A 27,338-nucleotide genomic window follows, 5' to 3' on the forward strand; every position below is an offset into this window, starting at 1 on the left:
ACCAAAAAGAATTAATTAGATGATCCATACAGTCCTTTAAAAGCAAGAAACCCTTATCTGCACTGAGATACATATACGTATATGTAATCTGGATTCCAAGATCATTTATCCTTTCAACAGCCATCTCCTAATAAATTTTTATCACTGAAAACAAGGGAAAGATTATTTTACATTTGTCTAGCATTCCTGACTTTCTTAAATGCAAAGGCTTTCATTGACAGAAAGTCTCAGTGCACCCTGGGCTGCGTGGTTAAAAAATCTCTACTGTCTTGTCTTGTCTAAAAAAGCTGTACTAAATCATGATTTGGCAAAAGTAAGCTCAATTCTCTACAGCACTGCGTTTGAATCTCTTAATTGACTTTGATGAAAAGACCCTTCTAGACCTACAGTGCTGACACTGAACAATAACTTGTACTTCATGCTCTAAGTAGATGCCTGGGTCCAAATCCTATGCCAGTGAACACTGTTCTCTACTACTGACTTCATTGTGAATGCATCAAATTTCTTTTCATGGGACTATGGTGCCTTTTTTTTATTTAATGATGTGTTGGACACACTAAAGGAACTGAACTGAATTACTTTTCGGCTACAGTTTGGAGCCCTTTATTGATGAAAACGTTAATTTCTTTTTGCAAAGATAAAGTGTCAGCCTTTATGACAGCGAAGTAATGCAGTCCTTATTCATGAAAGTCCTCTGAGAGGACTTTGTCTAACACTTAATTTCTCATTCATAGCTTATGCTGGAACCCTTCCACCTGTACCTGAGAGCTCTCACGCAGAACGACTCACTGGGTGACAGCCAACTACTATACATCAACTGACTTGGCTGCAAGTTTTCCCTATCTGTAGCCTGAGCCTGTGGGAGAAACAAGGGAATGTAGGAAGCCTCCAACATTCTTAAGAGACATTTTTGGTGTCAATGCCAAATTCTCAGTACTTGTGTTTATTATCTTCTTTTCAAAGAACCAAGCATTTTCCTAATACTCCATTCAATATTTACTTCCTATGAACATGACTGTTACTCCTGTTTGCAGATGGCTGTCTGCAGATGGCCTAAGGAAGGCATGGTTTTTTATGTCAGTGTAGCTTGTTTGGTGTTACTCACATGCTATTACATATTGACACTAATAGCTATTTGAAGCTCCAATAGTATCCTTTTTTTTTTTTTTTTTTTTTTTTTTTAAAAACTTCATTACAAATGGAATTGCTGCTTGAACATTTAGGAACTAAAACAAATGGTAATCCAAAAGAGAAGCAAACAGCTCCAGGAAAAGCAGCACTAAGAAAAGCCTGATTACCTATGGATCCATTTCCTACAACAGGACAAGCACTCAAACCAGCTTCCATGAAGAAACTTGGGAGTAACAAAGTATGAGTTCAACCCCAAACTTCGCACTCTGTTCCTTCTAACTACCTGTCTGCTTTAATTAAATATGTAGGAATGTGTTATCTTCGAGATTTCTGTGTGTTGTATGTGACCACTGGCTCTAAAACTGTGAGGAAAGCACAGAGGGCTAATGTGATCACCTAAACCTTGTCTCTTTATGAAGACAGTCTAGGAAACAAAGAAAGAAAAAACAGACTAAGTAGATAATAGATAAAACAAACAAAAGCAAATCCCTAAGCACCAATATCATTACAGCAGCTACAGAAGTTCTATAGGAGCATCCATCAGAAGCTTAAAACTAAATCTTTGTGTTCGATCCACAGAACACGATGGGCCGGCTGTTCCCAGCTCTGACTGGTGAAAGGAGATGGCTGCCTTGAAAACCAACATAGACTGAAGAGCTTAAGGATGGGTGCTGGCTGATGAAGGAAGAAATTATAGAGAAAACATCTGGCTTTGTCTGGAATCATCTCTTTTCTGCGAGGAGAGAAAGCAACCTTTTCCAGAGAGAGAGAAAAAGCTGCACAAATTATTTTTGCAAGGCACTGGGCTTCATCTTTAAAGGCAATCTTACACCAGCTTTACAGCTTCTTATTATCTGGAATGAGTGTTTGATATTGCCCTGTCTTGTTCCTCATTCTGCACTGTCTCTCTGTCCTCATGACTTATCAGTGGCCCTTGTTTCTTCCCTCACTTCTGCTCAGACACTCTTACCTCAAATTAGCCACCCCCTGCTCCCATCCTGGACTTTTATCCATGCATATCTTGAACAAGTATAATCCATGTGCACTGCTATATTGGAAAACTGGCAAGAAGTGATGGGTGGGCACAGAGTAACCAGAGGTCTTTCCAAAAGGCCTTTCATCACTTTTATGCTTACTTTAAGAAGAAAACAACTGTATATTGTTGAGTAACACTCATCACCTGCATAAACACTGAAAACTGCATATCAGCTATTATAACTACTTCCAGTTATGTATGCAATTTCCTGAGAGCATCTCCTCTCAGTGTGGCTGAAAATGCAAACAAAGCAGATTCCCTAAATGAAGCAAAATGACAGTCTCAGTCAAAACATTCCACAGGAAGAATTTAGTTTTCCTCAACAACTATCTACCTTTCTCTAATACACATCTTTCCTTTTGCAACTCAGATTCATTATTTTCTGAAGATACTGCAAAATATGTTGCTTGCCTTTACTTTGCACCAACCTTTCAGGCACTTGAAGGCTGCTATCTTCTCATTCCAGTCATAATTTCCTTTAAAATAAACCAAGCCAATGTGCTTTTCAGAACTCAGACTATGCTCATAACTCCTGTTCAGACTCTTGTCAGCTTGTCCACGTGTTTTTTGGAGGAATAATGTACAGGAAATGACTGAGGACTTAGTATGTCAGCTAGGGCCTTACCCATAGCAAAGAGATCAAGACTTGGCATCTTGCAAACTGTACCTGTGGCCTTTATTTCAGTATGGCACTTGCCTTCCCAAGGCTCTGCTAATCTATCTTGAATTTCTGTTCATTCATCACCAGACTTCTACTGGAAAACAACTATGTAACAATTACCCTGAGTCAGGACTTTTGAAGAACCTCCTCCAAATATAGCTCAGTAGATTTTCTCTTGTTGAATTCAGTCAACATTTTTCCACTTTCTGGTTTAAAGCAAACAAATTCATGGTCTGCTCTCCAAGATACTGGTGGCCCTTTCCAGTTGCGCTGTTTGGAAAGTAAATGTATTCAGTTTCCACTGAGTTTGCAGGTATGCTAGTGAAAACATCAAACAGAACTGGACATTGATGCTAATAGATGCTAACTACAGTGCAACTCAGGAAGGTTGTCCATGGACTTAAAAGACTAAAGCAAGGTATGCGCAGCCTGCGATATTGCAGTGCTACAACTCTCCTCTCCATATGCCTACCCCATACTTCTTCTCTCCCTCTTGGCAGCTGCAGTGAAAACAATCTGGAGCCCTTCACCCGACTAACCCCTCCTGCAAGCACAGGACAATAAGAATCTGTGAGGGCCTGGGGGTAGCTGAATTATTACCCTCTCTTCAAGTCCAGTGAAAATGCTTGACAAGCATTCAGAAAGTTACACGTTTCAAGCTGTTTGAAATTCTACATCCAAACAACATTCAAATTCCCTGGTCAGTTCCATGTGGCTTCCCACCATCTGAACTGTTCACATGCTCAGTCAGTTCTGCCCACCTTTTACCAGGCCCTCAGGAACGTCATGCTCTTCTCAGCACACAGAGACTATTGCTGCCACTGCTGCCATTACCAGTGACAGCTTCCTACCATTTCTTTTACATCACCAGTATCACTTGTATCACACTGACATTTTGTCCATTCCCATTGGAGAAGAAACCACTGCATACAGAAAATACTTAGATAACTCTACCTGTCTATGCTACCTTTCCTAGCTCACTCACGTACACATTAAGTGTGACAGCACATACTCTGTGATACCCATCATGAGAGAATCACTGGGGATTAAAACTTGCTAACTTGCTTTATCATAAAATTAATTCAGTGTGAAAGTAATAATTTTCATCACTTCACGGGCAAACTTTATACGTTATCAGACACCTTCTTCATATCCTGTGATGTGAATTTTGACATGAAAAAGCACCAAGAAAAGTCTGTGCTCCACAGATTTCTTCTAAGCAGCAGGTACCCAGTGAAAATGGACAGATACTGTAATCAAAGAAGGGTGACAAGCTGTTATGCAAAATTCATTTCAAAATTCATTTAATTCCATCAGAGATGGAACAGGAAAAATAAGTGGCAGCTCACTGAGCATGTACCCCTGCAAGTATCTATACACTGTGAATACAGTTTGGAAGACAGGTCTAGAATTATGATTCAGAAACTGAGTGATCTGGTGTTTTTCATGATGATATATTCATTTGCAAACATTCATATACACATTAAGTGTGTATATCACACACATATATATATATACACTTAATGTGTATATGAATGTTTGCAAAAATTACATATATATATGATATATGTAAATACATAGTATATACACTGCAAGGTTGGGCAGGTGTTTGCCATATCACAGAATCATAGAATGATGTGAGTTGGAAGGGACCTTAAAAACCATCCGGTTCCATCCCCCTTGCTGTAGGTAGGAACACCTTCCTCCAGACCAGGTTGCTCAAAGCTCCATCCAGCCTGGCCTTGAATGCCTCCAGGGAGGGATCATCCACAACCTCACAAGGCAGTCTGTTCCATGCAGGTAAGGTAAAATCTCAGTTTGTTTTTAAAACTGCATACATTTCCACACAATGCAATTACATTTTAAACTCTAAAAATCAAGATGCATCTCCTACCTAATAATCATCCCATGTAAGTTTCACTGAAATAATGATCTTGCTTTCATAGTACAATTGTGTCCATTCTCAAGCTATATTGTGTGAAGATTTTGAATTGTAAATAGATGATAGCAATGAATAAGAAATTAGGAGTAATTCAATTATAAGTAATAGCTGTAGATGAACATTTTGATCCTCTAATTCCTCCTATATTTATTAATAAGCCTTAATAAAAGCAAGGAGTCAAATTAGTTAATGACGTTGATCTTAAATGATTACTATGTTAGACCAAAAGAAGTACTGAACGTGGCCAGTAACATTTGCAGTTAAACCATGCTGTAACTTAGAATTTAAAAATTATCTATTTTTATTCCCTACTAATTAATTCCCCAACCAATTTGTTAAAGTCACAGGAAGTGCTGTGACAGCTACTTCAATCCTCCAAAATTATAAAGTAAATTAGGAATTATTATATCAGAAGTAGCCGCAACAGTATGAAGTATAACAAAAGAAATGCAGATCTCACCTTCACATACTGGGCAGCACTCTCCTGGGACTTTGACAGGATTCAAACAGCTCTGCCCACAGGCTGTAGCAACACAGTGAGCATCTCCGTTGATACACTGGCAGAAAGTACAGTCATCCTCTCTCCAGCGGTCTCCATGAGCTTGGATCTGACCATTGGCATAACAGCCAGCGGGATTATTTACAGGGTAAACTGGGTCTGAAATAAGAGAAATTGCAATAGAGCAAGAAATATTACATTTCCTTTTATGCCTAGATATAACTTATGATTAGCTTCAGTGTCATGACTCGGTATTATTTAAAAAGAGTTAGGTGAGGACACTACCAAACAGGAAGGATCATGCTGTGGTATACAGAGATACAGAGGCAACAACTTAAGATATTTCAGTATTGAAATTTACTGTTGAAAACTTTAAGTCAGCTTATATTGAACATTCATAAACTCAGTGCCCAATTTTAAAACATTTCCACTCAAATTTTATATTTAACAAGCAGATCTAGAAAAGGAAAATGTATCTACAGATGGCTGGATTATATTTTTTACAGTGTTTGCTTTTCTGATTGATTTGTTTTTCAAAACAAAATGTACCTTAGATCTACTGATCTTTTTTTTTGATTTTTTTTTTTTTGTACCAACTTCACAGCCCTTTTTCTATGTCGTGGCCATACCCTGACCCGCAGTAGGGCAAGATCCAAGTGTATGGCGCCAGCCCTCATCTTCCTCCCCTGGAATCCTGTTTGTATTCTGGCAGAAGATGTGTCAAATATTTTCCAGTATAAGCAAGAGGGTCAATGTGAAATTTCCCACAGGATTTTTTTTTAGGAGGACTGCAGGCCTAACAAACAGACGAGCAGGCTGTCAACAGGGTAAGGGAGGAACAGAAAAACACTGAAGCCAGATTATTGCCCTGGTTCTTTGCTATAATTGTAAACACTGTTCAGCAGAACTGAAGAGCAACAAGTGGAAGAAACAGGCTGCAAAGATACAGTCAGAGACACACTGCTGCTGCTTTGGAACATAGTGAAAGTTAAATTACTAGCTAAATGAGTAATTCCTGGTGCAGAAATTAGGAACAGCTCAGGAAGAAAGCACCCAAAAGGTACAGAACATGTGAGCATGGGAAAGATCATATCAAGAAATGTAAGAGAAAAACCAAATTAAGAAGGAGCTGACAAATTTTAGAACAATATGGAACACTTCTTCACTCATTTTCAATGAAAGGACAAAATACAAAAGCAGAAGGATACAAAAATGGATTTCAAAGATACTGTACCTTCACACACTGGGCAGCACTCTCCCTCTGGCACATAATAACTGTCACAGTGTAGCTCACCACACTGGGCAGAGAAGCAAATAGAGACACCACCTTGACACCGACAGAAGCGACAAGCATCCATTCGAAACATGTCTCCATCATAATATTCCACGCTGTTAAATATGCAAGTTGGCTTCACTTCTGAAAGAAGAAAGGAATGAGTCAGGTATTTTACAGATAATAATAAATGGTAAAGAATTAAACCCATTTTGCTACTGACAAAATCAGAGAGAAGGAAACTACTAAATTTTCCTTCATTAAACAACAACAACAAAAAAATCTATGTTTTCTTTTAACTACACAGTATATGTTATTGTCTGTTTAAACAATGGAAGAACTGCTATCCAAATTCATTTTTAGAGCAGCTAGTTATTCACAATTAGAATTCTGATTTATTTAAAATACTGAAGGAAAGTTGTTTTCTTTATTGGTGCTACATCTTTTTCACTCCAGATGAGCAAGAAGCTATTTCAAATTTCAGCAAATGAAGCAATGCCTTTTTTTTTTTTTAAAACATATTTTTAAAGTGAGTTTCTGATGTTTTTTTTAAGAGCAATCTCTTTCTACAAGATTCTAGTACACAAGTGGATAAAATTGCCTTAGAGCTGCCTGGTGGGCTTTCTGTTGTTGTTTTTCTTCTTGTTGTTGTTAGTAGTTAAAAGATATATTTATTTTAGGATTGCATGATACGAATTCCAAACACTACATGGTTCAATCAAACTGGAGCCCTACTAGTCACCTCACTGCTGTACTCCCCACATAAAAATAATCTCCATTGTAATGACCATTATTTGGTCATTTCAGTGTTTTTAAAACACAGCAAGACTATTTTAACTTGACTGTTTCTCTGACTTGACTATTTCTTGTACAGCAGATCCCTAACTTATGATTCAATCCAAACTGAGAGGCCAAAGTTCCTAAATATTTGGGAAAAGACTTGAAGTCTTGAACTTGAACTGACATGTTCAGTTCAGCCTGCTACAGACACACGCACTGTGTTGCACAGCTTCGCAGCATACAGCTGAATCACAGAACTGTTTTGACACAGTAGAACAAATACAATTATAGAATACCACATTCTATACCACATTAGTCACCAGGAAGTCATGACTTCACAGTTTCATCATTGTATTATTCACTGAAGCCTCCTTTCTCTTTCCCATTATAGAATAAGTTCTGCAACTTTCCCAAGACTCTGGAGAGCAGATAACTGAAGTAAAATAGTGTCTACTTAGCAGATGTATTTGCTCAGTTAGCTATGAATCTACTGTTTTTAAAACCAAAGCATCTGAGATAAAGGAAGCAACTTGCTTCAGACACAAAGTCAAAATTAAAAAGCAGGCAATTGCATATCTTGTTGATTTCCACAGGCGATATGGAAGACTGTTTCCTCACTTACATGTATGAAACAGCTACATGAAAGGTGATAACCGTACCTGCTTTGAGGTCAGGTTTTCTATTGTTTTTGTTAGCACTCAATCTCACATGGGAGATGAAAATATTTAAATGAAAATTCAGGATTTGCTGTATCCACCTGAATCTTCTTAATTTTGGAGTCTGAACTTTTCATATATGTTATTCTTGATATTCATGTAGGTTTTCTTCAAAATTCTAAATTATCTCAGTGATCTTAGTAGTTCCTTCCACTCACATTTATGCCGAGTTACAGTCTCAAGTTATTTAAAATGACTGTGAAATGTTAAGAGTTGAAACTTGGAATTATCCTAAGCAATGCTTGATTTTTACATGCCTGTTCGGTCTTCAAGGCATAATGTAGAAAGCAGTGTTGAAAAAAAAAATATATATATATATATATAAATAAATAAAAAAGAAAGTAAAAAGAGGAAATACCACTGTGTCCGGGAAAACAGCTATGACCTCATTAGAAAGCTATTCACATAAACAAACACTTGAAAAATATTTCAAGTTTATGTAGCTCAAGCTGTTAGTCTAAAAACTTTCTTAAAAAGGAAAAAGTGCCAAGAACTTAAAAGGCATTTAAATCCATTTGTTCCTGACTTTACTATTTTGACTGCAGCTTTCTAGATCTTTTTTACTTTTCCACCCCAACAGTATATCTGAATGTCTGCCTAGTTTGGAAAGTACAAACATCTTCCATGAATTATCTTTTTTTCTTTTTTTTTTTTTTTCTTTTTTTTTTTTTTTTTAAAAAAAAAAAAAAGAGAAGCAAGAAACCGAAAAGTCCTGAGAGGAAACAATGTATTTTATTCCTACAATGAAAAATGCTGTAAAATATTACTATTTGTGTATTTTTACAAACCAGATTTATGGTAGTGTATACACATTCATACTGAACTACTGAGCTACCCATATGCATCTAGCTATAAGACAAGGATTACTGTTGTTAGATCTGTGCAGCCTAACGAGTCAGTCAAGCCAGAACAAACATAATAAGAACTCTAGGTTTAGATATTTATAAAGTGAATAAAGGAGCCAACATCTTGCTGTGGAATTTGAACCAACACATTTCTTTTAGTGGGACATGCTGGAAGATACTCAGAGTTCTCTCTCACTTGTTTTTGTTTTAAATAGTGCTAATTTTATTGCTTTACTGACCAACATATGATAGCCACAAAGGAACAAAAGAGTATAAAGCTATTATTAAACAAACACAACTTTTCCCAAAAGGCTGGCAACCATGAATTTATTATTTGACCAACAGAGAAAATGCTGCACATAAAATTCTTCAAGTACCAAACCTCCCTGTGTGACAAAACAGTTACAATAGACTGACATGCACAATGTCAAGCAGTCAAGTGTATCTGCAAACCCAAATCCCTTTTCTGATGCTAACTGCCAAATGACACAGTAGGGATGAGACAGCCATCCAGGCCATGGATTCGTAAACCTGACTTCAGTGTCTGCCAGCTATCAGTTAGTCTATGACAGAAAATCCACACTGGGCACAGACATTCCGCCACAAACCTGTGGAAGGAGCCAGTGTAGAACAGACATGACCCAGCACAATGAAGTAAGTGCTCCTGCTGGCTTTACACTGATTGTGACTGGACAGATATCAGATCTCTGCTCCAATATCAAGCCATGCATGACTAAGAGGGCACAGTTGACTTGGCACTGAAGTTCCTGCTCCAGTTAAATCAGGGAGAACTCTGGCATAAATTTTGCTCTAGAGATTGCTTCAGTGATCCCCATATTTTTTACTGTGAGTCCTGCAAGAGTCCTACAGTCAAAGCTTCACTGAGACATGCAGCCATGCACTATCTGAACACAAAAAAGTGCTCACTTCTCAAGACCTTTATCTCCGAACTGCAGACAGACACCACTTAGTTATTTAAATCAAATCAGTTTTCTATGGCGTTTTACCTTGTACCTTTAAATCTAATAAAGACCTATAGGCTGGACTAATACAAAATAAATTTGCTGTTACAGAGACCCCTGTAGTTTCCCTGTACTGATGGTTATCTTTGCTTAACATGCATGAGTTTTGCAATCCAGTCCTTGCGAGGCACTATTCTGCACATGGTTATTTCTAGCACATTTCAAGCTCAGGCATCAGCTGTCTGTAGGCAAGTTTGGGCATTTTCTTCTAGCCCATCTGAAGTGGAAGAGAGATTAAAAACAATTTTCTGTTGTTTAAAGGATGAAAAGGTTTGTAGTTGCAGCGCTCTGGACATTCTTTCTGTCTACAGAAGAATTTGTACCAGACTCCTGGAAGGAATTGGTGCAAGTGCTGTAAACTTTCCATTAAATGAAAGGGAAGGAAGTTGACAAAATTCTGCCCTGTGTCGGTACAAATAAAAGACAGAAAAGCTTTCTGTTTTTCAAAAGCTTGGCTGATAAGGAGTTTAGAAAAGAAAAGGATAAACTTCAGTTAAATTAGTTCATAGAATGTAAAAAGGCAACACATTGTATGCTTTTGTTTACCTGCAAACATAACAGAGCAAGCCAGGTGGAAGAAAATATGTGGTTTCTTACTCTTCAAACTTTAGTACTCTGTGCAATGTATTCCCTGTTAACACATCTGTGGGAACACTCTGCAAAGTCCTTTTGTCTTGCATCTAAGAACATCAATCAGGACTAAGACAAACCTGTAGCTATTATTTCTAACTCAGTGTAATTGTTTATGCATGCTTTTATGTAATTTTTTGAAGGAATGAAACATTATTTTGTTTCCTGTTATTTTGTTGCCATCTGTAGAATGTGAAAGAAATTAAAAATGACAGGGAACAGAGGTATAATAACCATAGAAAACTGGAACATTCAAAAAATTACATTTAAAAACAAATGGAAAAAGTTAGGTTTATATAGTGAGGTTTCTCGTAAAGGAAGTCTGTATCATCCCATTACAAACTCCTCAGGTATCCAGATGCCTTAAGCTATACACAGCACCTAACAGTTTTCTTGGTCTACCTCACCAGCAGATTCCAATCCAGTAACCCAGCAACTTCTTCAGAGGAAAGGCAGTTGCACAGGTTGATACTGATGTCTTCTATTTTTTTCCTTTTCACAGTAGACAAGACCTTATGGCACTGCCTTCAGAGAGGGAAGACTTCTTTTCAAGGCACCATATAGGGAGAAGAAAAGAGTGCAGAAAGGTACTACAACAGAAGCAGCTCCACCTAAGACCTTCCCAGTCTTGCCTTCTTTAAACCCAGCAGTAACCAAGAAACTGCAAACTACTGAAGAATTCCACAGTTCAGCTACTGCCACAAAGCTCAAATTGCAGCAAGAGTAATTCAGGTTAGACAGAACACACAAAAAAGTAAGTCATCCAAGTTTCATTACTTTTCCCATCTTCAGAATAGACAGGGGTATATACAACTCTTTTTATTACTTTTTCCCAAACTGCAGTTTTGCTTCTAAGTGGATTGATCCTGGGTGTCTCAATCTCCACTTTCTCTTGAGGCTTAAGAACACACATTCCTTTCAGTTTTTATTTTTTTATGAGTTTATGCTTCTAAATGTCTGATAGTTGGTTTTCCTCTAGGCTCTCTACCTTTTATCTATACATCCTTCTAGAAAATATCTTTTTAGCATCATGCAGTAAGCTAATGACATAGCACAGAAATCTACCTGGATAGCCAAAGGAGGAGCTGGGGCCACCAAACTCTGTGGCAATACTCTAAAACCCACTTGCTGTGCGAGATTTTGTACACGAAATTTCCAAGCATCTTGTGGAAACAAGCCATGTCCTTTTTAACAGAGGAATACAATTAACTCTAAGTATTCTCTCTCAATCTACCAAACTAGAAAATACATGCTGTGATCTGTTTAGCTCTAGGCATGCCAATAGGACAGAAGCACCTGCAAAAATCTCAGCACCATTGAAAGCACTGCCATAGCTCATCACAAGCCCATCTGTGATCTGCCTCAAATGCATAAGTTTAAAATTCGAGGGAAAAGACCCAAATCAGTTAACACAAGGTTGTGGTTTGGCATAATAACTAAATGATAAAGCTCAGCAGTAGGACTTCTGCATACCTTTTCCTCCAAAGCGCTGGCAGCCTTGTCCAGGTTTAAGCATATGCAAATATCTGAGAGTCAGAAGACATTTCCTTAACAAGAGGATTCACCTTGGCAAAAATCATTACTACTTCAGAAAGTAAATGCTAAAAATTGCATTATTTATAAAACCACACAGAACTACACCATCTAGCATCTAACATACTTCATACATGGTACAAAATTATTTCCAAAATATATACCTAGTATCTTGGTTTTTGTTAACAGACATGAATAAATGAAGTAAGATTTACTCTTGGACTGGTCTTCAGCTTTTCACACCTCTTCTTTTTTATTTTAAAGTAGTTGGCAATTTACAGTAAAAAAAAAAAAAGTCCCTTTGTTTTTAGATGCCTGGGGAGTAACATGGGGTGAGTTATATTTAATTAGAATCAGAATTATATTCAGTTCTCTGCTCTATGACAGACTCTACAGTCTTGGTCGGATCTTTATTTCTTTGTGCATATGGAAAATAATGTTTTCCTCTGTCACATACACTTTGCGAGGCTTAGTATAGTGAATAGCAAGATCATATAACAAACTGATGCCTGTGGGGTGTTCCACTTGGACTTGTCTATTTCTTTTAGTGAAGATGTTCCTGGCTGGCACCATATTCTCCACATCAAATGTCTTTAGCATTCATTGATGCGCCCTTTAGAAAAAAAGTGATTCATATTTCCCTTTAGAAGTAATGGCATTACCTTTAACCTCTTCCATGCCATGAGCTTAATAACAGAATAATAAAGCCTGTGAGGAGTAATCGCATCAACAGGTAACAAAAAGTGTGATTAGTTAAGTTCTCCTCCAATGCAGTACCTCCCTTATAGAGCCACAAGTGTAAAGGAAGCCAGGAGGTACAGAAAAAAGAAAAATGGCTTGAATACACCAGTGATATCTTCTCAAATTTGGGAAAAAATTACACATGCCATTATAAAGCATAGGTTATATGTCACATTGAGTGAATGAGCTTGATGATTTAGGAGCTCACTTCCATATTATCATGAGTAAAGACTGGAAAAGCAATAAAGAAGAGGTCACAGTTTCCCTGTGGCAGTTGTCATCCTTGCCAGCCTGTAATTTTGGGTCATGCACTAAGTATACCCATTCTCAATTGGAAGAGCAACAGAAGACTGGCCTTCACCTCCAGGGGCAATGGAGGAGCCCCAGGGCTCCACAGCCACTCCTGGCAAGGCAGAGGCAGAAAGCAGCCTGCTCCCCTCCACCTTGGAGCTCTCAGACATGGTAACTAGGCCCATTCTCCAAGTGACTTTCCTAAAGCCATCAGAGACCCTTTTAAAGTAGTGGCTGTATTCAAGGAAGCTTATTCAAAAGTGGAAGCCCTGACTGACAGAAGAAAGCAGCTGCAGGATGCTTAGCAATTTGCTCTCTCAAATTTCTAAAGGCATAGCTCCCAGTCAGTACGTGCAACAGCACAACCTATATTCAACAGGGCCATGAGTCAATACCTAATTAGAGAACAGGCATTTTGGATGCTCTCTTGTTTCCAAACACTTCCACTCTTGCTGCACATGTAGCCTTCAATCTATTTAGATTCATTTGTTGATGCTTGTAATCGAATGCTGAATCATTTCTTTCCTTACAGCCTCTCCCTGGAGAGAAGGCAGTACACCACTGTTAGCAGACAAAAATAAATGAGTAATAAAAGTTGAGTGGATCTGGAGAAACCTCACGTTCACCTCAGTAAAACACAGCGTGAAGGAATCCTCTCGCTCAGTTTTCCTCCGAAATTATAACATGCTATCTAGTACCATCTAGAAGGAAAGATTTGAATACCTATTCATTAGTCGTAATGGTAAATTATTTTAACCACAGTAGTGTTTTTAAAAGTACAAAATTATGTCTCCAGTCACTACATCAGCTTTACGTAAAATCTTCTGTTCTCTGCTCATATTGATGTAAAATAAAATTTCAGAAAGAAATATATGGAGCATCTCTCCGTAGTACATTTCGTGCACATCACCAACAAGAAAGTTGTTCACAACACTTCCCAAAAGCTGAAGAACAAACTGTGAATGTGCACACAGTGAAGTGGTGGTGGTGTGTTTCAGCAGTGGTGACAGTGGGTCACCTCTGCTGGTATAGATTTTTAGGAGTGTAGTGTACAGGCTTTTGTTCACTGCTGATGAAAATGCATAGCTAATGGTGGTGCCTATGTTAAAGAAGTGTTCTGTTGCTGAGAATTTGCTATATCAACTAGTATTATTGTGCTCTTTCTGACTGTTTTAGTTTCTATGGAAATAAATAGCAGGCATTACTTTTGGAGCGACCTAAGTAAATCTGAAGCATATACGCAACAATGAATGTAATGACTTACTGCTGTACGTATAATGCGACAGGAATAAGCACAACAGCTACACAACATGCAAAAAATGACTACTACTGAGGTGTCCATCAGTGCAGATAAGCATGTTTTTCTGATGGAATGACCTAGTGGTAGTTTGAGATGGAATGCACTTGTTACAAAGAGAACCACATAAAACCTAGTAATCTGTAGCATGACTTCTAAAACAGCACAATATTAAAGGAAAAGCTTTTGTCAAAGAAGACTGACCTGATCCCCAAACACTGACAAACAGCAAAGATGATGCTAACAGTGTCTCTATGTTATTTGCATTTTGCTGCCATTACACCACCCCTCAACACCAGTCAGTTCTGTTCTGGGTCAACCAACTCTTCCCTGTCCTTTCCAGACAGCCTCCCCTCTATCCAGCACCCTATCTACCCCATCCACACATACAAAGTACAGAAGGCAGGTGTGCGTTAATGGTGTACATTATTAGGGTCACCTAAAAACACAACGTAGTTACCCCACAGTACATGCGCTAACTGGAATGTTTTTGTTTTTTGTTTTTTTTTTTTTAATTTGCAACCTATGTGAAGTTATTCCTTTATGTCAAGGTAATTTAGAGGATCAGTACTGATGATCCTGACAGCTTTCTATTCCCTCCACTCCCCTGGTTTTATCATTAAATAGCCATTATAACAACAGGAAAACTGTATGAATGTCAATGCGAGCAATTCCTTTTTACTACACACTCTTGCTCAATTTCAAAGGTTTTCAAACACGAGAATTAATTGAACTAGTTCATAATTAGCCCACTTACCATCTATAATTCCATTAGCTTGCATTTGATAAAAAAAACATGCTCTTCAAAATGGCAATTAATCATACTTGGGAAGCAAGGAAATAAGGAATTCAGCATCTTCCTAACAGTTTGTGCCAACAGTCAGCCACCCTCACCATTGAGAACAGCGTGTGCTAGCACTCATTGATTTGGCTCTCATTATGCCTATGACATTTTTGTTTTTTAAATGAAAAAACTGATCTAAGCCTATCATTGTAATATATTTTTCCCCATCTGTCATTGATATCTAAGGCATTCATTTTATACTTACTAATATTTCAAGATACTTCTGAAAACCAGAACCATATATTAGTGTTCAACTTTCAAACTCTTAAGCATCATTCCACCTCCTTTTCTTTTCAAACTAACAAAATTAAGGGTAGAGATTTTATTCAACATATACATATTAAATTTATACTTTCATAAATTATATAGATAAAAACACACATATATATATATAGATAATTTTTTTTGCCATACTAGACATTTATCCAGTAAGTTACTATCAGTGTTCATCTTCTAGGACATCACTGTCTGAGAGGTGTGTCTTGCATTATTTGTCCCTGATACATGATGAACTTGTCCATTCTTAAATGCACTTGCAAAATCCCAAACTACAAGGCAGTGCAGGTTATTTTTAAATCATCATGCGAGTATTTAGAATATTCTTATGCATAAACATCACAAACATTCTCCTAGAAGAGTGTCTATTTTAGATACGTACATTTATGTGCATGTGCAGAAAAGAATGCCAGAATAGCTTTAAACATGTGATACATGTACAATGGAACACTATTAAATAATGCTTAATAAATATTTACATAAATAAAATAAATAACAAGTAAATATTTAACCAACACATAATTTTCTTATGCTCAGAAATTATCTGAGCACGCAGCCTTTCAAGAATCTTTTTCTTCAGCAGCTGAATACCTGTCTCTTCCAACTCACCATATATAACACCGCACAATCCTAAGATTTGCATAACAAATCAAAAGTTACAAATTTGCATAACAAATTTAAAGTTTTTAAAATTTTTTTTTCTAAACATTTCCATCTGGAATTAAAAAGAGAATCAGTCTATTCCTATATTGAACTGCAGTTTCCAATGGTTTTACACTTGTGCTAAAACTTATTGTGTTTATTTAGAGTGCTTTTTTTAAAGGGAGCCCAATAGTCTAAACAGCTCTTCATTACAGCACTCCAAGAAGCTGATTCAATGCTTAGCAAAAAAACAAACCAAACCAACATTTTTAAAAGGACTCTAGAGCTGTAACTGGCAAAAAAGTGCCTGGAAAACACAAGTGGGGGAGCTTTTCACTAAAAATTCTAACTCCTTGGCTTTACAGTGAAAAACATGCTTTAGAAATTCAAAAAACCTGACACAACTTGCAAATGATGTTTTCCTGCTACATGCCTTCAATTAAACTTCCAGTTTCTTCTTACTGATTTAACTCAAAGAAAATAACGTCTCTCAAATCTTGACAGTAGAGTATGAAGAACTATATACCCAGATTCTCCCACAGACACAAAATCCTCCTCTACAGGTACAAGAGAAAACTTCACGTACCATTGACACACTCAAAGACATCACAGCACTTGCCAGGTGTTCCATCTCCACGCGAGACTATTTGAGGAACGGAGCCTGCCTCGCACATGGGGAAACCACATAAACCAGAGAGACACTCGCATCTGAAACCAAAGAAAATTAAGGAAAACCCCATCAATGAATAAAGCCACATGTAAGGGGGAAGAATAGGAAAGGGAAAATGAAAAGGTGTAGAATAAATTTCAGTAATAGTATATTCATATTTTAGAATCACCTTTTATTAACACAATGACCAAAACCATTTATCAATGGTTGGAGAGAGGGAGAGAAGGAAGGGTAGTTTGTTGTTGTTGTTGTGTTGGGATGGTGTTTTATTTTGATGGTATAACTATCTGAATATAACTTATAACATTTTAACTATCTGCTAGTCCAGCAGTCAGAAACAAAAAAGGTCGTACAGTACAACATCGAAACTTCAGTTGAATACTTTTTCAGATTGCTTAAAAATAGCTAAATTCATTAATTTGAAAACATACGCTTCTCCTTTTATCCTGTGAAAAACTGAAATTGATTAAATGCTAATAAGCTGCAACTGAACCTAGTCAGAAGAAATTGTGTCCTCTCATTAGGAAATTGTATTACAGCCAATTTTATATAAGGAATAATTAAAGAGAGGAAGATTTCATGGAGAATCATTACATCTAAGTGAAACAGAAATAATTTCAGGGTCTTTTTTTGTTGTTTTTTGGGTTTGACTTGCTATTCAGGTTTTGGGTTGTTTTTCTTTCATGGTGTTTTCTTTATCTGCAGAAGAGTAAATATTTAAATATTGTGGTTAGTTGATTGAATCACTTAAATGCATTTTCTACATGCAAATATCTCCTTATTTAAGAAAATATCTTCAAGAACTGGAGTACATAAAATGTGATAAAACAGCAGTCACATTTGTTTCCAGATTCACTATTTTATGTTTACCATAAGTGTTTAAAAGTTAAAGACTTGAGATGTCCATTGAGTTTACATTTAACAGTCCTTGCCCCAAACATCGGGCATAATAATGGAATAAGCAGTAATGAGTCAATAGAAGTAGGAGACATAACAAACAAAGAGAAATATGCAAATATCATAGCAAAGCAACATCACAGTATAGAACTTTTTTTTTTTTTTTAATTACAGGTGACAAAAATTTTAGTTAAAAATGTAGACTAATTTAGCATTCTATGAATACATACGAGCTTCAAAAGGAAAAAGGAATTCATCAGAAAAAAGCTAAAGAAATGAAAATAAGGACTCTATGTATGACTATTTCAAATACATTTAAGTGTCCCAAGACAATTCTGAAATTAAAACACTCTTTGACAAGATACATTATTAGTACTTAAAAAAACAAAACAAAACACAAAAAACTTTCTTGTTTTTTAATCTTAAAATGCAAGAAGTTTGATTCTCTCTTACCACGCAGATCACCTTAGCAAGCAAGGTTCAATGAAAGAGAAAAAGCCACCTCTCAATAAGGAAGTTTTTAACAGTTCTTCCTTTAACTTCACTGGCATTAGAAAAAAATGTATTACTCTTCTTTCTAACATATCAATGAAAGGAAATTTCCCAGTAGAAATAAAAGCTAGATCAAGTAATCTCTTGGGACTTTTATTGTAATACCTTAAAAGTGTTTTAAAACATTCTACTATAACACTGTGTGTTTCTAAGGGGATAAAAGACTCCTTGAGAAATTAATATTATTACACCATATTTCATAATTTATTTCACAAATTCATCACATAAATGATTACCTGGTCATTAAAGATGTTAAAATAAACAGAAGTAGAATCACAGAATCATAGCATCACCAGGGCTGGAAAAGACCTCCAAGATCATCACAGAATCACAGAATCATCCAATCCAACCATGCACCTACCACCAATACTTCCCCATTAAACCATGTCCCTCAGTGCAACATCTAAATGTTTCTTGAACATCTCCAGGGATGGTAACTCAACCATCATTGGGCAGCCCATTCAAGCGCATGATTAATTTTGGAGAAGAAATTTTCCTAAACATTCAACCTGAGTCACCCCCAGCACAACTTGAGGCCATTCCCTCTAGTCCTTTCATTTATATGTAATATAATACTCCATGCACATACCTCCTAAGGCTTAAAATGTATTTCAGGAATTTTGATAGCACTGTACTTGTCATATCAGGAAAGGACAATAAATTAAAACAACAAAAAAATCATGATACAGAAATTTAAGTTTTATTTATTATATGTTTGATTTCAACCGTTTTTAAACAACAACAACAAAACCTAATTTATTTACTGTATGCCCTTTGTCTTCAGGGATGTAGATGGTGAAAAATGTTACAGTTCTACTGCATGGAAATGAAAAACCTGAAGGATTTGTGATAGCAGTTTACCTTTAAGATTAGTCAGTCCCTTTCTTCTTCAGCTTGATAACAAGGTGATAAAGTTGGGATGGTAAAAAGCAGAAATGAAGGAAAAGAAGTGGGATGTACAAATGATAGAGAAGTCCCTTCAAAGAAAATTAAAAGAAAAGACTTAACCCTCCTTTTTGTCATCCTACAAGTAGAAGTAGAACTTATACCTAAGAGTACCAGTAGAATAAGGCCATGTAAAACACCCTTTCGACAAAAGAAAGGAAATAGACAAGAGTACACAAAGATATGTAAGTAATCTTAAAGAAATCTATACTAATATCTCACCTTTCCCCACCTCAGGAAAAAGAATATACTAATTGAGACAAAGAAAAAACAATCAATAGCAAATGAAAAAGCCCTGAAATAAGTGCCTATGTATTCCCAAAGTAGGAAAAAAGTCTTAAAAAATACAGAAGTACTGACAAAACCAATGGGAATTTAAAGGCAAAAATAAATATACTACATTTCATTTCAACCATCCTATATTCAACATACAAATAACCTCTGGGAAAATACGCAAATCAAACTATAAAAATTCACATCAGCAGAGAAAATAGCAGACATAATGGAAATACAGGTGCAGATCTTAACATTTCAAGTCCTGTGAACTGGGCTCCTGTCCTTTATCTCACATGTTATCATGAATGACTTGATTTCTGGAAGAATATTAAGTGGTTAGGTTAATAGCTCGTAGCTTCTTTTGTTCTCCCACCTTCTCAGTCAACTGCTTTTAATGATAAACTGTCCAAAAAACAAACAAAAACCAAAACAACAAATAACTTACACTAGACAATCTTCTAAAACATGAGCCAAAAATATGTTTAGAAGATTGTTAGGAGTCAACATTCCTTTCTAAAGAAATGAATCCCTCCCACTGAGAATAATGAAAACTTACCATATTCATTCAGAAACAGCAAAACGAGTCAAATCAAAGAAGACACCACCCTCCAAAGTTTTTATAAGTTGACTTCCCATTTGGATAAAGAAATTCCATTCATGGGAGAATGTCAAAGCATTAAATAGTCTCGGATGGACTTTTAAATACTCTGCATTCTTTTCCTAGCTCTGCTAGGAAAATCTTTAACCATCTTCCAGGCTATTAGCATGGAAAACATTGTTTTGGAGACAGAAGACTTTCAATAAGAAACCCAAGGAATTCTGGTAGCTGATCACAGCTGAAGCACAGCCAGAACAAAAACATCTGGAAATTCTGAATAAGTGAACCACTTCTTAATAGGAGAGAAAAATCAGCTTTATACTACTAGATTTTTTTTCTTTTCTTACTGAAGAGTGTTTTAGAGAAGACAGATGGAAGAGAAGTTTTAGTTTTTTGTGCTTCATCACATGCAGCTGTCCATGTGCAGAACGTATCTTAGCCTAGTTACAGAGCATTAGGTTTGGAGGAAATTTAGTAGGCTAGACTGTTAAAAGTCTGTTGCCAGTGGCCGTGATCCCTCTCTAAGTAATTTCTATGAAATTCAGAAGTTCAGGCTGCTGGTTTGTAAGGCACAACATTGCCTCTGAAGTGCTCTTTCTATAGTCATAAATTGCCTAAGGAATACACACACATACAGCATAAATTTCTACAGGGAAAGCTTCTAAAAGAGATGACAACTTTACATACTGCTTTGTCTCTCAACACAAACTAGAATAATGGAATCATAGAATGGCTTGGGTTGGAAGGGACCTCTAGGACCATTAAGTTCCAACCTCCCTGCAACAAGCAGGGTTGCCAGATGCTAGATCATGCTACCCAGGGCCCCATCCAACCTGGCTTCAAACACCTCCAGGAATGGGGCATCCACAACCTCTCTGGACAGCCTGTTCCAGTAATTCATCACTCCCACCACTCCCTCCTGACATCTAAATCTTCCCTAGTTTAAATCATTCCCCCCCTTATCCTCTCACTATCTACTTGTACAAAAAGTTGATTTCCCTCCTGTTTATGATCTCCTTTTAAATACTGGAAAGCTGTAATGCGATCTCCCCACAGTTTTCTCCAGACTAAATATGCCCAGCACCTTCAGCTTATTATTCAAGGAGATGTGCTCCAGACTATTGCTACACTATTGTAAAATCAAACAGTGCAGTGACATTGAAAAACTGCAAGATTAAAGCGACATCACTACTTGAGCTACCAAGAAGCTGACATTCAGTATCTCACTCTCAAATTCCTTATTAAAGCAAAGGCTCTAAGCAAGCACTCACCTCAGGATAGTAGCACATACCCTAACAGAAGAAGTCAACAAGGAGGAATATGTCCTTTTAGTAACTAAGGATAGTCCTGTAAGAGAATACAGTCTACTAATAAGAGCCTAGAAAGAGAAAAAAGAGGATCAAACAATCATCCAAGAGATATCACAGAGGACGACCCGAAAAGGTGACAGAATGACCAGGAAGTAACCAGAACCTAGCTCACAAGTTAAATGAACAAATTTTGATGGAAAAAATTAGAAAACAGAATCAACTCAACTGGTAAAAAGGAAACGTCTCCAGTTCTTCAGGTTAAAAAAGAAAAAACAAAAACAAAAAACAACAAAACTGGAAATTTCAAAAACCGAGCAAATTAATTTCAGTAAATAAAGGACTATATACAAGACTACTGTCAAAATCCAACTGTGTTCATTAACATCTTGCAGACAGAAATAGAAGCAGCTTCAGTAATACAAATAGCCTGTTTTTTTCATTTGAATTCCCTTCAGTTTTTAAGGTTCTTCCCAGCAGAAATAATTTTGTCACTTGTTATTTCCCTTTTATTTTTTTTCTTCTTAATTTCTAACATCACTTTTCCTTTCCTTTTCCTACTTTTTTTTCCCCCATCACCAGAATTTCAAAAATGAAAAAGAATAACAAGATATTTGTAAATGACAATTCTTTTTTTTAATTTAAAATCTAATTATCTTGGTTCATTTGCTTCTGTTACTACACAGATGAAAAGAGGGAAAAGCGTAGTAGCCTCAGAAAAGCTGTTTTGATGGTAGGATCAAAGAGATCTCTAAGCATAAGCCATAATGGCTATGAAAATAAGAACAAGCACTCCAGAAAAAAGACATAATACCAGTGAATGGGAAGGTTGGAATGGGGCTAAGGTTGGGAGAGGGATATTTATTTTAAGGATCAAAACAAAATCAAGTCTGAAACAGCTATAATGGAGAATAGCATTCCTGAAACATACATCACATTCCTGTGGAAATCTTATCACAAGCCTCTTTTTTTTTCTTCCTTGCAGGACTTTAGTACCATTTATGTTACCGTAACTAGCATTTATGTTAGCTAAATGTACTGGAGAAAATTACCACAGATCTGTCAATAATACAAACAACTGAAAGATAAATAAAGGAGGCAATATTCAATAAAAACTCTCAGCATTATCAAAGCTTGATTAATTGGTGGCAAGGGAAGGAGATTAAACACAACACCCTCTTTACTGTTAAGCATAGGGCTTAAGAGATGATGTGCAGCAAAAGGAAATACTCACATGGCAATCTCATGAAATCAGCGAAGGATTTTATCCATATTATTACACTTGAAGCCATGACATGATTTAAGTAGGGAAGATGCCAAGTTACAGCTTAACAAATTAACCAAACACTAGCTTTAGAAAAGTTTAACTCCGCATAAGAAGTGACACTACAGTCAAAATTTCAGCCATTTGGACACCTCTGTCCAATAGGTTCAGCTAGACTTTTTTTAACCTTCAGACATGGAATGGAGAAATTTAGCCTACAAGTTCAGTCATTGCTTTATACAGTTTGCATTTCAGTTTTAAAGATATGACTAAAGACATCAGTAATGAAAATAGTCCTTTTTACCACATAACTTTTAATTTTAATATTTATTTTTATTTTTTATTTCTAGATAGTATTTTATTTGGAGATTATTAACAAACCTGCAGATGAACTGCAGAAGGAAGATATGATACTTATTACTGGACCACTCCCACATGCTCAAAAATTTTCTATCACTTAGACATGAACTAAATGTCTCATACGAAAGTTCTTCCTATTCTAAGCTTTCAAGGGACATACCTAAAAATCAAAGCTAGCATGCTCCCAAGTAGAAATTCCTTTCCAGAATTCTGGATATACATATAGGCTCAAATCAATTACAGATATAGTATATAATAGTGAATTTTTCCACAAGTCTTAAGTAATAGTCTTCACAGGCATGAAACTTTTAAACATCTCAAAAACAGATTACATAGCATTAAATTAAAGATGCTACAAAAAGGAACTGCTTTCATGCATCTTTTCTATATAATTACTGCTAGGAAGTAGAGAACAGATGCTAGGAAGGGGAAAGCTGTAAAATCATCATTCACATCAAAGAGATTACCAACTTTCCAGGCCTTACTCAAACCCAAAGATGATGACTCAGTTTCATCCATTGGTTGAATGGATTAACTCGTCTGTTTTCCACACAGATGAGAAGGAAAAAGAGAATGGCCACATGAAACCAGCAGACATATAGCAACTGGCTACTGTACACTGATATAAGTACAAACTCTTCAGAACTCATCTGAACATTAATAAAATACAACATATATCAGTCTAATCCTGCATTTTTCTAATATTGTATTAGAAGATGACACTTTTCTCTCATGCAATTTTTTTTATTTATTTTTTTTTTTTTGCCACTAGGTACACCAGCTACACTTTCCTTAGGTTTTATTAGCCTTAACTTTCATAATATGAAAATAATTTTTAGAAACCAAAGTTATTGAGTTTTAGTGTTATACAAATGACAATTAAATGCATTACAAATATCTTCTTTTTGCACTACTTTTGATGAGCAATTATAGTATGCAATTCGTATACAGATGGAACAATCCCTAATGACTGCAAGTCAGAGATCAATATTACAAATAATAGTTTTGTAACTAATTCACTGTGCTGGCTTCAGTATTCCTATAACTCCCAACTTTCACGTTAACAGACAAAAAAATAAATTACATGCAGAACCTCTTTTTCTTCATGTGAGCATTCCAATGGATGGGGATGGCCAGAACAATTTCACACAATTACTGTAAAAGCAAACATTGATTGTGAAGAAAAAAAAAACCAAACAAAACATTTCTAGACTGGAAAAGCGTGCTTTCACTTTGCTAGAAATGAATTATGAGCCAATTCCAAACTGTTCATGAAACTTTAATAGCATGTAAGTTTATTCTTCTGTATAATAGATTTCCCTGGAACTAAGCTACCAGGATCTTAAAATGAACATCCCAGAACAATGACACAAAAGATAGGTAATTTTTAAGAGAACTAGAGAGCTACTTTTAAACTCACCTTGGGCTTGTCTTTTCCGATATATTTTATTATTTATTTACTTCTAAGTTACGGGTCAAGTCTTTAAAAGATTGTGTTCATTTTCCATTTAATAATGAAATAATAATATAAATTAGGAGAGTCTGGAAGTGGATCAATTGAGGAAAAACATTTGTATTAATTCCAAGCACGCACTGCTTTACCAAAATAGTGCTCCGTTAAGGTACAATTGCTCTTTATAGAACGTATTAGGAAACATAACTCCAAACTCTCCTAGTCATATATTTTTTTCCTCATTTAGAGCGTAAGAAATGAAAAACTCAGTGTTACGCATTCCTAAACACATCGTTGTCCTACAATGATTTCTCCTCTAGGCTCTATGGTGCTTAGCAGAATAACAGTGAAAAATCATTCTAATATTTAAGTTACTAAACAACAAATATCACTTAAAAGTCTCTCAGTTCTTTTCCAAAACAACATACAACTGAATACCTGCAACAGGTCAGACTGAAGAGTCATCTAGCAAAAAATTCTAACTATTTGAGTTCACTGGTTTGCTGTACTAAGTAAAAAGTTGAGAAAAAGAAGGTGCAAGAGCCATTACAACATTTTTCCAGGGCATCATTAAGCAATTCTTCATCAACACAGCATAAAATCCACCTCTGGGTACATTCTGAAAACACCCATGAGGAGCTGGAACTGTACCTTGCAGAGCACATCCCGAAGTATTCTGGGATGCCAGCTACAGTGTCTACAGAGACAGCCTATACTCTCAAACATCAGGATCTTGACAAGTAAGTTTATTATTTACACTCCTATCCCATGTTCAAACAGACAGTGGTTTACGAATGCCCTGTCCCTAGAGACACTCAAGATCTAGCTGGACAGGGCACCCTGATGTAGCTGTAGGTGTCCCTGTTCACTGCACAGGAGTTGGACTAGATAACATATAAAAGTCCCTTCCAAATCAAATGATTCTATGATTCTACTCAATATATCTAGGAAAGAACAGGTATCCCTAAAACCAAACCATCAGAGGCTACAGATAAGCAGACAAAACAGACTCTTCTCTTTAAGCTTTTGAGATCCCCTATTTTTAATTTGAAAGAAAAAGTAATAATTATATATTTAGTTTCTCCATGCCCTTCTCAGTATTAAATACTTTTTGCATATCCCAGAACACAATTCTGTACAAGTTTAAAAATATACTAAGAATCGCCTTTGGAAACTGTCCCATGATCATGCCCGTTGCCATTCTCTCTAACAAATTCACATCTAGAAGGGGCAAATATGACCTTGAAAATCTGAATAAACTGTAGTTTACATCTCTTTATCAAGGTAAGCTTGAAATATGTCATCCAATATCTGCAGTAAAAATTGCTTTCCATTTTAAATCAGCATGTTTTAATATCTAAACTTATAAATGAGACCAAAATGCTTCAGAAAAAAGTTTAAAGTGCAATCCAAATAAAACAACAAGGAATACTGAAATTTTGCTTTGAGATGCATCATTTATCGAGTACTTAATGTTCAGACATTAATGTTCAACATAAAATGCAGATATCCCTTCTATGATATTTAGTCTAATTACAGTCTCTAAAGCTTCTCATCAATATGTAGTTTGAGTATTAACCCAGACCATTTTATTGCCACTTCTTACTGAGAAAATGTAAAAATAAATAAGTAAATAAGGCATATAGTTAAATGCTTGAAAACTTAAATAGAAAGTCTAAATACATTTACCGTGGCAATAATTTAGAAATTCCACACTAGGGTACATATAATAATATTGAAAATGGATTTGCTTTTTGTTTTTAAGCTTTAATATCATTGACAGGTACTATGTGGGAAAAATGCAATTTGTTAAATATCAGTGGCAGGGATCAATTTCATTGATCTCTTTCAAACAATTTCACTACCTGTTGACAAATACTTTAAGATATCACACTAGATTTTATTACATAAAGTATATTCTTGTTTTCAATGCATACATTTCAGAATCATTCTAAGGAATACTGCAGGTTGCATATTCTTGTAAGGTATGCTGCTGATGTTTTTTTGTTTGTTTTTTTAATTGGGCAGGGTGGTTGAGGCTATTTTCCAATTATAGCTTAATGCAGGAGAAAAAACAAAACACACATGTGAACTGTCCCCTGACAGAGCTGAGTAGGTCACTACAATGTAAAACCAACATTTTATCATATTACTCAGAGAACTAATACTTTTGCTTGACAAATAAACATCATTTTTTATGATACTGCAGAACAACCTCTGGAATTGCCATTCAAAGCAGCCACGGATTGAGACATTGCAACTGCATATAAAGTAAAACCAACAGAGCAAAGGCTATTCAAACAGGGAAAAAAAAAAATAAATCTATGACTAATTCATTGGAGAAACTCTTTCAGAGGTTTACTTCTAAACAATAAGCCTATAGTGCTACTCCTCCACACCACTCTATCCAATTGAAAGTTTTGCATTTGCAACGCCATGCAACCATCTGTAACTAAGTGATGGTGAATTGGTCTGAATCAAAAAATGTTGATTCACCCATCCCTCAATCTGAAGCCTTTCAAACTCCAATTTTGCAAGAAAGTAATGGTATCTGTCAAAAGCCATTCTTCACTTTTAACTGAAATATGAACTAATTAATCTTTATGACTTGTATTCCCATTTCATTAATTCAACAGCCCACTCTTCTTAAAGTTTGTCTGTAATTTGCTCCACTTGTGTTTCATTTATATTTGTTCTTTACCCTTGTTCTCCCACCAAAACCTTGAAATGGCATTCTTAAAGCTAAAACTCAGACAAGGCACACTACTTGAGATTTTGTTGGGCAAACATACCAATTACTTCAGAGTCTTTTCTAATCTAGAAAATATTTGGGCTTCTGGTGTGAACTTTTAAAATA

The 27,338-nt window shown here is 36.1% G+C and overlaps 1 protein-coding gene across 5 annotated transcripts in view; it reads right to left on the minus strand.

Moving 5' to 3' along the window:
- Nucleotides 1-27,338, minus strand: part of CRIM1 (cysteine rich transmembrane BMP regulator 1) — a 160,694-nt gene that overhangs the window by 42,940 nt on the left and 90,416 nt on the right. For 4 of the 5 annotated variants that reach the window (XR_014944706.1, XM_015857694.3, XM_015857693.3 and 1 more), the window contains 3 exons: nt 16,746-16,867; nt 6,504-6,686; nt 5,231-5,428 (listed from right to left, as the gene is read on the minus strand). The exons of the other annotated variant lie outside the window; for it this stretch is intronic. Coding sequence is in view for 3 of the 4 variants with exons in the window: in XM_015857694.3 (XP_015713180.3) it covers nt 5,231-5,428; nt 6,504-6,686; nt 16,746-16,867 (503 nt within the window). In the remaining variant the exon portion in view is untranslated. The remainder of the gene's footprint in view (nt 1-5,230; nt 5,429-6,503; nt 6,687-16,745; nt 16,868-27,338) is intronic. 5 annotated transcript variants of the gene reach the window in all.

This window comes from Coturnix japonica, chromosome 3 (genome assembly GCF_054131305.1).
Source record: "Coturnix japonica strain WE chromosome 3, WE-NBRP24, whole genome shotgun sequence".
Classification (NCBI taxonomy): Eukaryota; Metazoa; Chordata; class Aves; order Galliformes; family Phasianidae; genus Coturnix; species Coturnix japonica.